This window comes from Gymnoscopelus microlampas, assembly GCF_963454915.1.
Source record: "Gymnoscopelus microlampas genome assembly, chromosome: 4".
Classification (NCBI taxonomy): Eukaryota; Metazoa; Chordata; class Actinopteri; order Myctophiformes; family Myctophidae; genus Gymnoscopelus; species Gymnoscopelus microlampas.
In genome coordinates, this window is record NC_139941.1 from 9366029 (window position 1) to 9378286 (window position 12258).

The window sequence follows — 12258 nt, forward strand, 5'->3', positions numbered from 1 at the left end:
TATGGAGGGAGGAATAAACATTTTTAGAATTGTTTTGAAAGTATAAGTTCTCAGTGCTGAGGGGTCAGTACCGCTCTCGAGCAGGGCCCAGTACGTTAGGTTCTGAGAACCTTATGAGAACCCGAGCCGTATCATATGGAAACAAATCCAGAACCTGTGAAATACGTTAACGTGGCACGGCGCGGTTCACTTCGGTTCTTTTAGTTGAAAAGAGTCTTAAATGTCTCGTCAAACAGGGGAAAAGTACCGTAATCTAAACCTATTCAGAGAACTGAAATCTACCACGTGAGGAAACTCTCTCTCTCTCTCTCTCTCTCTCTCTCTCTCTCTCTCTCTCTCTCTCTCTCTCTCTCTCCTCTCTCTCTTTCTCTCTCTCAATACATTTACATGCACACAAAAACCATGTTACTGTGAGAAATCTGGTTAAAGAGTGAGACTTGGCCCCGGCTGTCTGGCTGCAACCACGGATCTTTCAACCATGTAGCACTGGATAACCGGCCGAGTCAGCGGACAAATGATACGGTATTTGCTGCTAAATTATATAAATAATAGCCCAAGGTTTTGCAATGAGTTAAGTACATTAGGCAACGTCATGGACATACGTCTGGGGATGTACTACTCTTTGTCTCCACCACTTGAGGAAAAGAAAGTCAGGAAAGTGTTTGGCTGTTGATTGGTGAAGAGGTTGGGTTGTCGCGATCATGACATTTTAGTTGAGGATTAATTGACGTACATATAACTGCGATTAACACTTTATTCGCGTTTTTGGCGTCGAACATATAAATAAAAATGACATTTTTGTTTGCCATTTAGGCTTTGTAAACAAAGCAATTGCACAGGGCAGATATGACAAACTATACAGAGAAATGACTGACAATGACCAGTACTAATAATCAAATAGGCCATATTTAATAATGTAAACTTCTTTCAAAAACTACGTAAATACCCGATCTAAAAGATCACAGTTGTGACCTTTTAGATTAGCTATTAGCTATTTTTCAACAGATTAAATTATGCAGATGAATGAAAACGATGGAAGCGATACTGTAATAATTGTGACAGGCATATGCTACAGAGAGTATATTCATGACTACTGGTAGGTTAACAATATAATGTGTCAGACATTTAAAATGATGTGTGTAAAACTATAAGATACTGTAAGTGAGAGAGAAGTGAAGTGAATACAATTTAGTATAGTGGGGTTTGAACCACTTTAGAAGTAGCCTAAAAAGAACTGCAAATGCGTTTGCAGTTCAGCAAAGCACACAACATAATAATCATTTTATTAATGTTGCCTAGCTGTGCAAGCTAAAATAACGTAAATATATTATATATATAAAGAGTTTCAAAAAGTTTAAAATTGTTTCCCAATTTTTCACTAATAGCTGATCTACAAGCTTATAGATTTCTTCTTTTCATGTAGAAAATTAGATTAAACTGTATTAGTAGGTGGGCCCAGAGACTTCTGAAATCTAAAGACATGGTCACACATGTGCGTCATAGCATGTGCTTCCCAATTCACTTCCACTATATGGGAGCGTCCTAGTGGTGGTGCATTGGCGGCTTTGAAGCGCGTGGAGTCTTGACGGGTGTGAAGCGTCAGGTTCAACAATGGCGAACTTTTGCCAGGCGCCAACCAATCAAAGCGCAGTGCTTGCGTTGACTCCACTTGGCGGCCATTTGGCTTGTAGTTTTCTTTCAGTGAGCCAACAGACCAACGTAAAGTCAAACAAACTACACACCAGAGAATGACGGCACTCCTGCCTGCACTGCCCACCAACCGCAAGGCAACATGGGAAACTGATGGGTCTGAAGTTTCAGTTCAATAGGCTTTATGCACAGTAGCCATATTGGAAAGAAATTGAGCCTCTTCCTTACTTCCTTCACAGGTCTTACCAATATGCTAATTATGGCTTAGTGGTCCCTCAGACCACTTTCCAACATGGCTGCTGGGCATATCGCAGCCTATCTATTCAATTCAATTCAATTCAACTTTATTATAGTGCCAAGATTTTTTGCGACAGTGGCAACAAAAAAAACTTAACTGGAAGTAACGTCAGGCAGACCCAGGCTCTTGAGTTGGCCGCCATCTGCCCTGAGTCTCGCCGTGTATGAAGCACTCCTGTGACCATGACGATCTGAACGATCGGAATCAGAATCAAATCTTTATTGTCACGTCATATTTATAAGCAAAGTGGGTGAAATTCTTATTAGTGCAGGCTTGTCAGTGTTAAAGAAGTAAAAGAATTAGAGCATACAATAGAAAGAGGGGAGACATATAGAGTGCATAATATATAGCTAATTTAAAGACGTGTGGATTAAGAGTCATAAAATGTATGTACAAAGGAGCATCAATATTGTATATGAACGATGAATATGAATGATGGATGTGAACCATGATGGATCCGAATGATGCCAGTGAGGCTTTCAAATCAGACTTAACCGTGTCTTTTAAAAACGTGCATTTTGTTCTCGGTCCAAAGTGGCTTTTTGCCAGTTGAAATCATTAAGTTATTGCATTTGCCCTGGTCTGTGTCGGCTGTTTTCTGCCTACCCTGCACTCAGTTGACGAGAAGCCATTTCTGTGTCAAACCTCAGTGCGATCGCTGCCTGCTTAGATTTATATCAGCATTGTTTCATTGCAGTGGCTCTCAAAGTGGGGTCCCCAGCTAAATTGATTGATAGTTAGGAGCCAAATTGCGGGTCTTTAACTCTGAGAGTTTACAAATGGAACCACTTGAACACAAAAGTTTGTACACTCTCAGAGTCCGACTGTGGCTCCAAACTTGTTTTAGCTTGAGACCCAAAAGAGACATTTTATGTTTCTCCGGGACCCAAACTAGTGAAAAAAAGCCCACAACACCATTTTTGAAAGTCTTTTGAAGTTAGAATTAAAAACAAAATGTATGAAACAGAAAAAAGAAAATAATTCCCAGGGACCCCCGGGGGTACTTGAGGCGGTTCCAGGCAAACCCCTTACGGGGTCCATTTGGTTCCATTTGTACACATTTTGTTCTCAGAGTTATGGGGGTCCGTGGACTAGTGCATACATAGTAAACTGGGGGTCCTTGAAATGAAAACGTTTGAGAATCACTGGCCTAGCATACCAAGCAGGGGACCACTGCTGTATTGAACACAACAGGCTGAATGTGTGAATATCGCCCACAAGGACTTTGTACTGTATCTGTGCTTCCGGCTGGTTCTGCTGAAACCCTGTATGATGGATGTGTGTGGGTTAAGGAGTGGTGGGAGTAGAGCATTAAATATACACACTTAAATCCCCATAAGGAATCAGGGTAAGGGCTGTGGCAAATACCCGCGTTTGTCCGGCAGAAATCTAGCCCAGTTAACCAGAACTCTATCAATCCCTGGAACACATGAGCCAGGTTTTTATGTTTACACAATGTTTCTGAAATAAGAGTACTGCCCGTTTATGCATATCTCTCTCTCTCTCTCTCTCTCTCTCTCTCTCTCTCTCTCTCTCTCTCTCTCTCTCTCTCTCTCTCGCCCTCCCTTTTGCTTTGTTGATCAGTTGCATCATCACCTCCCCATGTGTGATCAGGAGTTGCTATGGTTACCACCAGTGTGTTTTCATAATGATTGAAGATGCATTTTCTTTCAGCATGTTTGTTAACTATCTGTTCCCTTGGTAACTGGTTCTCAACCCTGGGTCCAGGGACCACCAGGGGTCCAGAATGGACACTTACGGGTCTGTAACTCTGAGAGGATAACTGTTGGTTAACTGCTGAACCATGCACCTGGTCTGTCACTTATCCAATGAGGGAACAGGATGCTGAACCGCTGAACAACATCCTGTTCACTCATTGGATGTGGGACAGACCCGTGAGTGACTAGGATATTATGTGGATCAAACCTCGGACCTTGGTGGTGTCCGCTCTCTTCTCTCCATCCATATTAATCACATTTTTTATGTACAATATTTGTATAGGATAATTAATATCTATATGTTATACGAGCGGTTTCTGCCTGGATTCAGTTGGCGGTGTATATGAACTTGTTCACATTCTAATGACATCATTTTATATATTTCAATTTAATCTCTACTTCATTTGCGTAAATGGAAGCAGAGTTCTTTCTATCTGCCTGACTGTCTGACTTTGCAGTTGGTTGTTTACAGGACTTAATCTGTTCGGTGAAAACAGACCGGTCAAACAAATAGATAGTTCATTCTGGGTTATTGAGGCTACAGTGTGTTGACACTGTCGGCCGGTATGGCTGTCTAAGTAAGTAGATAGATATATTGGAGTGGCTAATTGTCTATATCGGCCAAGAACGAGGGTATCTATCCCCTTTTCATCACGCTAGACCCGTGGGAGATTGATTGCTGAGGTGCAACGCAACACCTACCATGAGCTCCCAGTCCTTAGAGCAAGACCTACCATCAGCTCCCAGTCCTTAGAGCAACACCTACCATCAGCACCCACTACTTACAACAACACCTACTATACCAGTCCTTACAGAAACACTTAACATCAGCTCACAGTACTTATAGCAGCACCTACCATCAACTCCCAGTACTTAAAACAACACTTACCAGTAGCTCCCAGTATTTACGGCAGAACTTAGTTACCCAAGTTGAGCTACTCATGCACTGAGCTGGTGGTGCCTGGGATCGACAAACCCAGAACCTTGCAGTTCAATGGCCGGTGCTCTACCGACTGAGCTACCCGGACACAAACTTGTTGATAGATGGCAGTCTGAACAAGGCCTCAGTAACCAATGATTATCTAGTAGTTTATCTGTAGAATGTTGTCCATGTTACCAGTGAGATGTTATGGATGACATACTATAATATAACTGTTTACTACTATCTCTGTGGTTCATTTAGACCAATGGTTCTCAATGTGGGGTCTGGGGACTCCCAAGGGTCCTTGAGGGTGGTGTTCCAGGGGGTCCTCAGCTAAATGATTGATAGCTAGGAAACCAAATGGACCCTTACAGTTCTCTAACTCCTCCAAGAGTGTACAAATGGAACCAAATAGATCTTAACTGGTCCATTTGGTTCTATTCGTACACCCTGAGTTATGGGGGTCCGTGGCCTAATGCATAACAAAACCGGGGGTCCCAAAAGGTTTGAGAACCACTGATTTAGACTGATGGCCTGCTGGCTATAGACACTGTATTTTACTATTATCGAATCATTTGTTAAAGAAAAACGATAATGTTATTGCAATCAGTTCACTTTGGAACATTAGATGTTTGTGTCATTGACGCATCAGAGAAAACTCTAGAAACTCATTGTAAAACTGGTCAATTTATTATAAACAACCGGATCTCTGTGCTTTAGAGAAGCTTCATTCTGTAAAAGAGAGACACCTTGTGGGCAAATTAGTGCACTTCACAAAGGAGGTTTTCCGAAAACTCTACTGTAATGCTGTGTACTGTACCACAACCTGTGTTCTTCTGTATACTTGTCAACATGAAACTATGGGATGTTATTTATCAAGTTTAATGTTATAATTTATATGGCTGATCTAATAAAGCATCATGCCGTTCAATGGCCTTTTTAATCTTCATCATCATTCAATGTCCCAGTGAAAGAGTGAACAAAAAACAATAACACTCATGGCTCATACCATGATGTCCATTGGTGGACATTGGTGGGGGAATAAATCCATGCCTCTGCTTTTGATATCCCCCACTGGTCCTACATTTCTTATGGCCGGTTTAACAATTTAATTAAAAATGTATGCTAACCACATTAACCCCGGCATCCCTGTTTTGTAATATGAAGAACTATAAGGCCTAGTGATTGAGAAAAAACCCAGTCCACAAATGGTACCCTGGGTAACATGACCTAACTCATGCACAGATAGTCCTTCTCTGCATATAAATGCTTGATATATGGACGGAGCATACAGTATACTGTAGTCCTAACTCTTATTATCAGGTCATTCTGAGCATCACAAATACTTTTTATGTTTTTTCGTACATTAATGCCCTACTTTGCCATACTATAGTGTCACACAAAACTAGCAAAAATAGCAGATCTATAAGCTCACAATACACTATAAGCTCACAACGCGTCCTGATGCAACGTGTTGTGAGACTAGACAGTGGGGGAGAGGAGCTTGCTCTCGGTGGAGACGTTAAGATCAAGTACATCGATGTGATAAACACAGTTGTAGTTCCCTTGGTGGGTGTGGTCTGCTGCAGGAAACAGGACACTGGCAGAGTGATTGACAGCTGGCTGGGTGTGATGGGATCTGGCAAAGGTGGGAGGAGCCTCCTGGGTACAGTGGCTGGATGGAGCAGGTGATGGTGAAGCTTGAACCCTCAAACACATGCAGCCCCTGCTGCTGGCCCTCAGAAACCCCGTTTATGCAGGGGGCAACTGTTAACTTGTGACGCCTGGTGTTCAAAAAGAGATTACTGAAATTAGTCTTAATTTCAGTCTCCGAACTTAAGTCTGGAGCGCAAGCAAACATTGTATAGACATTGATTGATTGACTGATTGATTGCTGATTGATTCAATTGTTAAATAATAGTCTAAAGATCACTATCATTGTTTTTGTTACCTGAACAAATCAGCTCCAGTGTGTAAGTGGAGTTATCAGGCTTCTTCAGTCCACACTCTCTCAGTGCCGGCTCGAACCCACGGCAGGCCGGTGGGAACCACCATACAGGTACTTCAGATGACGCCTTCCACTCACTCCTCTTTGTGGAAACAGCAGAGCCACAGCCCAGCTGTCTACACACCACAGATGAGGACCTTAGGTACAGTTCAGATTGCAGCCATCCATCCACTGGTCTCCACTCTCCCTGGTGTTTCATCTCCAGTTTACCTGCACAGTGACTGGCTCCTCCCACCAACCTGACATCAGCAGGCTCTGTACAGAGGTGAGTGAGCAAGCAAGCAATGAAATGTAATATTACGTTGTTATAAAATAATAATCCAATTATCCAAACCTAAAGTGTGTCTTTTACCTGAGCAGGTGAGTCCAACAGCATTGTCAGGTGAGCAGGTTTTTCTAGTTGAGTCGGAACTTCCACAGTCCCGGAGAACAGACTCACTGCCTTTACACTGGAACTCTTTGGTTGACATTGGTGCCTTCGCTTCTCCATAGAGCGCCCCCTGGAGGGCCGAAGGAGCCCCACAGCCAAGTTCCCTACAGACCACTTCTGCATCCTGTTGGTTTAAGTCACCTTCACACACTGAGACCCACGGCTGACTAGACTTCACCTCCACTCTGCCTGAACACAAACTAGTCCCATTCAGAGAGAGAGAGAGACAGACATAAAGAAAGAGAGAGAGAGAGAGGGAGGGAGAGAAAGAGAGGAGACAGAGAGAGAGAGACAAAGAGGAAGAGTACAAGTTTATAAGCACATACTGTAAGAAAATAAATAACACTATATGTTTCTATCATAGACTGTAAAAAAGAATGGACAAAGCCACTCCCCTGCTTTCTACAGAACGAAAATGAAGCCGATAGTTCAGAAACGTGCATTCCTCCATCGTTAATATATACAGTTGGCCACGCCGGAACTCAAACGCTATTGGTTGAGACCAGACACGTGACCAGCGAACCGGAAAACAACCCCCAAAAATGCTATTGGTTGGGTAGCTTGTCAATCAAGAGTAGGGCGGGGAATGAATGCTATTGGTTGTGTAGGTTGTCAATCAAATCATCCCGCCCCTCCTGGAGCATAGCCTACTTTATCGTCAATTTTAGAATAAATGGGACCATAATTTAGCAAAACGCATATCATGGTGATTGAAAGGAGACTTTAAACTAGCGACTGGAAGCATATAGAATTTATGACAATTTTTATTATGGTAAGAAAATCTAGTCTAAAGTTTGTCAAAAACCCATTCACTTGCGTTAAAATAAATTATTTCTGACACTGCAGGTCGGCGCAGGGTAAAACAGTGCCTCACTCTGGCCATTCATAAGCTTCCGTGTTGGCCTCATCGTAAATATCCAAGCCTTGCCCCTTGGTTTCTATACACTGACTGATTGTATATAATATAAGAACTATAGCAGACGACAGGCAGTTAAAATCAGAGAGGGAGAGAGTTTATAAGTGCAGGAAATTAAATTCATCATCATCACCATCGTTGGAAGTAATTGTTTGTGTTACCTGAACAGACTACCTCCACTTTGTCTTCCTCATTGCTGGACCTATTTATTCCACACTCCCTCAATGAAGCCTCCGATCCTTCACAGGAAGATCTGATCCACCATACCGGTCGTTCTGTAGGACCGTACGTCCTTTTGGTTGAAATAGCAGAGCCACAGTTCAGCTGTCTACACACTACAGATGACGATTCACAGCCGTAATCATTCACCGGTCTCCACTCTCCCTGGTGTTTGATCTCCAGTCTGCCAGTACAGTGGCTGGTTAACCCTATATATTGGCTATTTGAAAATAGCAGATCTACAAGCAGAAAGTTTGAGAACCACAGGAATAAGCAGTAAACCGTAATATTTCAAACCTTAAGTGTGTCTTTTACCTGAGCAGGTGAGTCCAACAGTCTTGTCAGGTGAGCAGGTGTTTCTAGTTGAGTCTGAGGTTCCACAGTCCTGGAGAACCGATTCACTGCCTTTACACTGGAACTCTTTGGTTCGACACCGGTGCCGTCGTTTCTCCATAGAGCGCCACCTGGAGGGCTGAAGGAGCCCCACAGCCAAGCTCCCTACATAGCACCTCTGCATCCTGCTGGCCAAAGTCACCTTCACACACCGAGTCCCACGACTGACTGGACTTCACCTCCACCCTGCCTGAACACAAACTGCTCCCATGCGCCAACCTCACAGAGAGAGAGAGAGAGAGAGAGAGAGAGAGAGAGAGAGAGAGAGAGAGAGAGAGAGAGAGGCACAGTTTATAAGTACATACTGTATGAAAATAAATAACACACACAATATTATATTTACACAGACAGACTGATTGCAGGGAAATAGCCATAGCCTCTGGCTGCGTGTGGCCCTCCGATTGCAAAAAGCCTTTTTTTTAAAAAGCTGTGTGAGTGTTGTGAGCTTGTAGATCTTCTATTTTTGCTACTTTTTTTGTATTTTCGGGAAATTTTGGAAATTTTGCAGCTCATGGGTACAGGCACTTGGTGCCGTGCTATGAGCTTGTAGATCTGCTATTTTTGAATAGCCAAAGAAATGTAAAAATGACACACAGCATGCGTTCCCGGTCTGAATGGATTAAAGAAAAAAAGACCATGTCATTTGTTTGAACGCAATCTTATTATAATAATTATTATTTTTATTATAAAAATCTGCCAATTATTTCGGGGGCCCACTTACAATACCCTCATGGCCCACCAGTGGGCCTCCACCCACAGGTTGGGAATCGCTGGTCTATGCTGTAGGTGTAAGTGGGGAGATAACAGTGGAGAGAGTTAACATCTGAATAGCCATTCGTATACATTCACTCATTGGGCTAACGTCTAGCCGGTGGCGTAAATAATAGTGAAATTGAACTGCTTCTCATTTCACTAGGGACCCCCTTTAAAACCCTCCCAAGGACCCCTGGGGGGTCCCCAGACCCCACTTTGAGAACCACTGCCCTAAAGAGCACCCCGTAATTAAAACCACTCACTGAACCCTCTACAGGCTACTTACTTAGTCAACTCTTTTTCCCTCTACACCAAATCTGCTAAAAAATAGCCGATCTACAAGCTCACAACGTGTCTTATTGCGACTCGTTGTGTGCTTGTAGATCTGCTAATTTTGATGGGGGATATGCTGGGGTTCAAGACCTATCTTAACCTCTTAAGACCTATTAAGCGCATCTTGTTGTGGTCGGTCAGATGCAGGTGAGGTCATTCTCACTCTGGCATCTGCAGGGCCATCGCCGCAGGCTTGGTCTTGAAGTACTGGTTAAAACGGAGCACCGCGTACCCCAGAAAGTCAAAGTCAATGGCCGAGTACTTGGACTGGATGAGCGCCCAGATGCCCCAGAAGCAGTGCGAGGCCAGGGCAAACTTGTTGACCTGTACGTAGAGGGTCTCCAGCTCCCGGGGGGTGACCTCGTCGTTTTCTTTGGTGAACAGATTGTAGGCCCGCAGGTACACCCGCAGCCACTCCATCTGCAACTCGCGGCTCGGGTACAGCCCGTAGTCAAAGTCGCTCATGCCGGCGAACTCGTTGAAGTGGTTGCCGATGTCGAACGCCTGGTAGTTGTAGCCGGAGTACTCGTAGTCTATGAAGCGGACGCGGCCCTCCTCGCCGTTGTGCACAATGTTCTTGCAGAGGAGGTCGTTGTGGCACAGCACCACGGGGGAGCCCAGCGTCGACAGGTGCTCCTTCAGCCACGCTATCTCCTTTTCCAGCTCCGCCTTGCTGGGCACCTCCCGCCAGGCCCCGGTGCCGCCGCCGCCGCCGGAGGAGGCCGCCCGCTCGGTGAGCTCTGTGGTCACCAGGGAGAAGTATTTACTCATCTTGATCCACAGGTTGGCCTCGGGGACGCAGCCGTTGTTGTGCGCGCAGATGACGTGGACACGGGCCATCTCTCCGGCGATCAGTCCAAACAGGGCGGGGTCCCGGACGTCCTGTGGCCCCAGGGCGTCGCCCGCCATGTACTCGTAGCAAAAGCCGTTCCTGAAGGTGCAGTACAGGCGGGGGGCGCAGCCGTTGGCGTGCAACACCTGGAAGCTTGTGAGCTCGTTGTCGCGGTCCACGAACAGCTCCGTCTTGTTCCCGTACACGCGCACCAGAACCACGTCGTCCGGACTGTCCTCGGCGTAGCAGCCCAGCAGCTTGTTGGTCGTGCCGTCGGTGAAGAGCTTGGTCTTCACGCGGTTTGGGTCCCACCCCGGCCGCAGCTCTTTCATTAGCTTCATCACCCCGTCCATCATGTCGTGTTCATCCACATAAATGGAGAATTTGCGAATTACCTGCGACCCGACGGGCACGTGTATTTGCGTCTCCATCGTCCAGTAGTTTGTTGATTTTCTTTATTCTTTTAATAATATTTCAATGGATGTTTCTAAACTGTAAAAACTATCTACTGTAGCAAGTTAACTGGGAAACAGGCGGGCATAGAATGCTGGACCCCAGGAAGACAAGCGACCACTTTGTGGAAGCTAATGGGGATCCAAATATGGAATTAAGAACTTCGCATTCAAGGAATCACTATTGGGTACTATCAGAGGACTACGTGATATGCGGCTCAAGAGAATAGCCACTCATTGCAGGTGCCTGTGATTAAATATAATCGCGTTATGAGCAGTCAGATTTTAAGCTGACCTGCCTCGTTGCTCACGTCATCACTATATCCCTGTGACGTCACCATACGGCAGTAACTAAGCACATTTACTCAAGTAATGTACTTGACTACAATTTCAAGGCACTTTTACTTATTTCCATTTCTTGATAGGCTACTTTATACTTCTACTCCACTCCATCTCAGGAGCAAATGTTGTACTATTTATTACATTATATTTATTTGACAGCTTTAGTTACCAGTTACTTTGCATTACTTAGTTAGTTACTTTTTAAAATAGCCGCACAATGCATCGCATTGCGATGCATTGTGAGCTTGTAGATAGGCTATTTTCATATTTTCTGTTTAGAATATGAAATAAGACATAATAAGACATAATTGGTCAATGATCAATAGTTACAGTCAAATAACTTGATATGATTCTGAAATGAGCATTCTGCATAATGAGTAGGCTACTTTTACTTTTGCTACTTTAAGTATATTTTGATGCTAAATACTTTTGTCCTTTGACTTCACTTAGGCTAAGTATGATATTGAATGCAAATTTTACTTGTAACAAGGTATTTTTTTACACAGTGGAATTGTTACTTTGTTTTACTCAAGTCCAAAATATGAGTACTTCTTCCATCACTGCCTGCTGGCACAATATAACACCAACAATAGGGGGGCAGCATGGCGTTTTCATTCTACCACCAGAAACACAGAAGAAGAAGGATAAACAAGAAGCAGTGTTGCCATGTTTGCTTATTATAAGCAACTTTTGGCTTGTTTTTCTGTGTTGGGTTCGGTCTATGGTTGGGTTGCGTTTTTTTTGGGGCTTGTTTCTTAAGTGTAGTTGCTTAGTTATTTGGGCTTGTTTCCTAAACCTAATCTTGTTGAAACTAGTGGTTCTCAAACATTTTCATGTCAAGGACCCCAGTATCCATCCATGGACCCCTCCATTTAAAAGTATATTGTGACCCCTGTACCAGATTTGTGTTGAGAAAATGTTTTTTAAAAAATGTATACTTTTGAAAATAACATATCTACAAGCGCACACCGCGTCGTTGTGAGCTTGTAGAT

The 12258-nt window shown here is 43.9% G+C and overlaps 2 protein-coding genes across 2 annotated transcripts; both read right to left on the reverse strand.

Moving 5' to 3' along the window:
- Nucleotides 1-6223: 6223 nt before the first annotated feature.
- LOC311043919 (CD5 antigen-like) lies at nucleotides 6224-7066 on the reverse strand (the record flags this gene model as incomplete). The annotated part of the gene is made up of 3 exons (XM_084055343.1): nucleotides 6224-6372; nucleotides 6540-6851; nucleotides 6949-7066. The coding sequence occupies 3 exons, from the start codon at nucleotides 7064-7066 to the stop codon at nucleotides 6359-6361; spliced, it is 444 nt and encodes a 147-aa protein (XP_083911469.1). The 3' UTR covers nucleotides 6224-6358.
- Nucleotides 7067-9799: 2733 nt separating this feature from the next.
- Nucleotides 9800-10903, reverse strand: LOC311043567 (ethanolamine kinase 1-like; the record flags this gene model as incomplete). Its single annotated transcript, XM_084054868.1, has 1 exon — nucleotides 9800-10903. One exon carries the CDS (start codon nucleotides 10901-10903, stop codon nucleotides 9800-9802), a length of 1104 nt encoding a protein of 367 aa, XP_083910994.1.
- Nucleotides 10904-12258: the final 1355 nt, after the last annotated feature.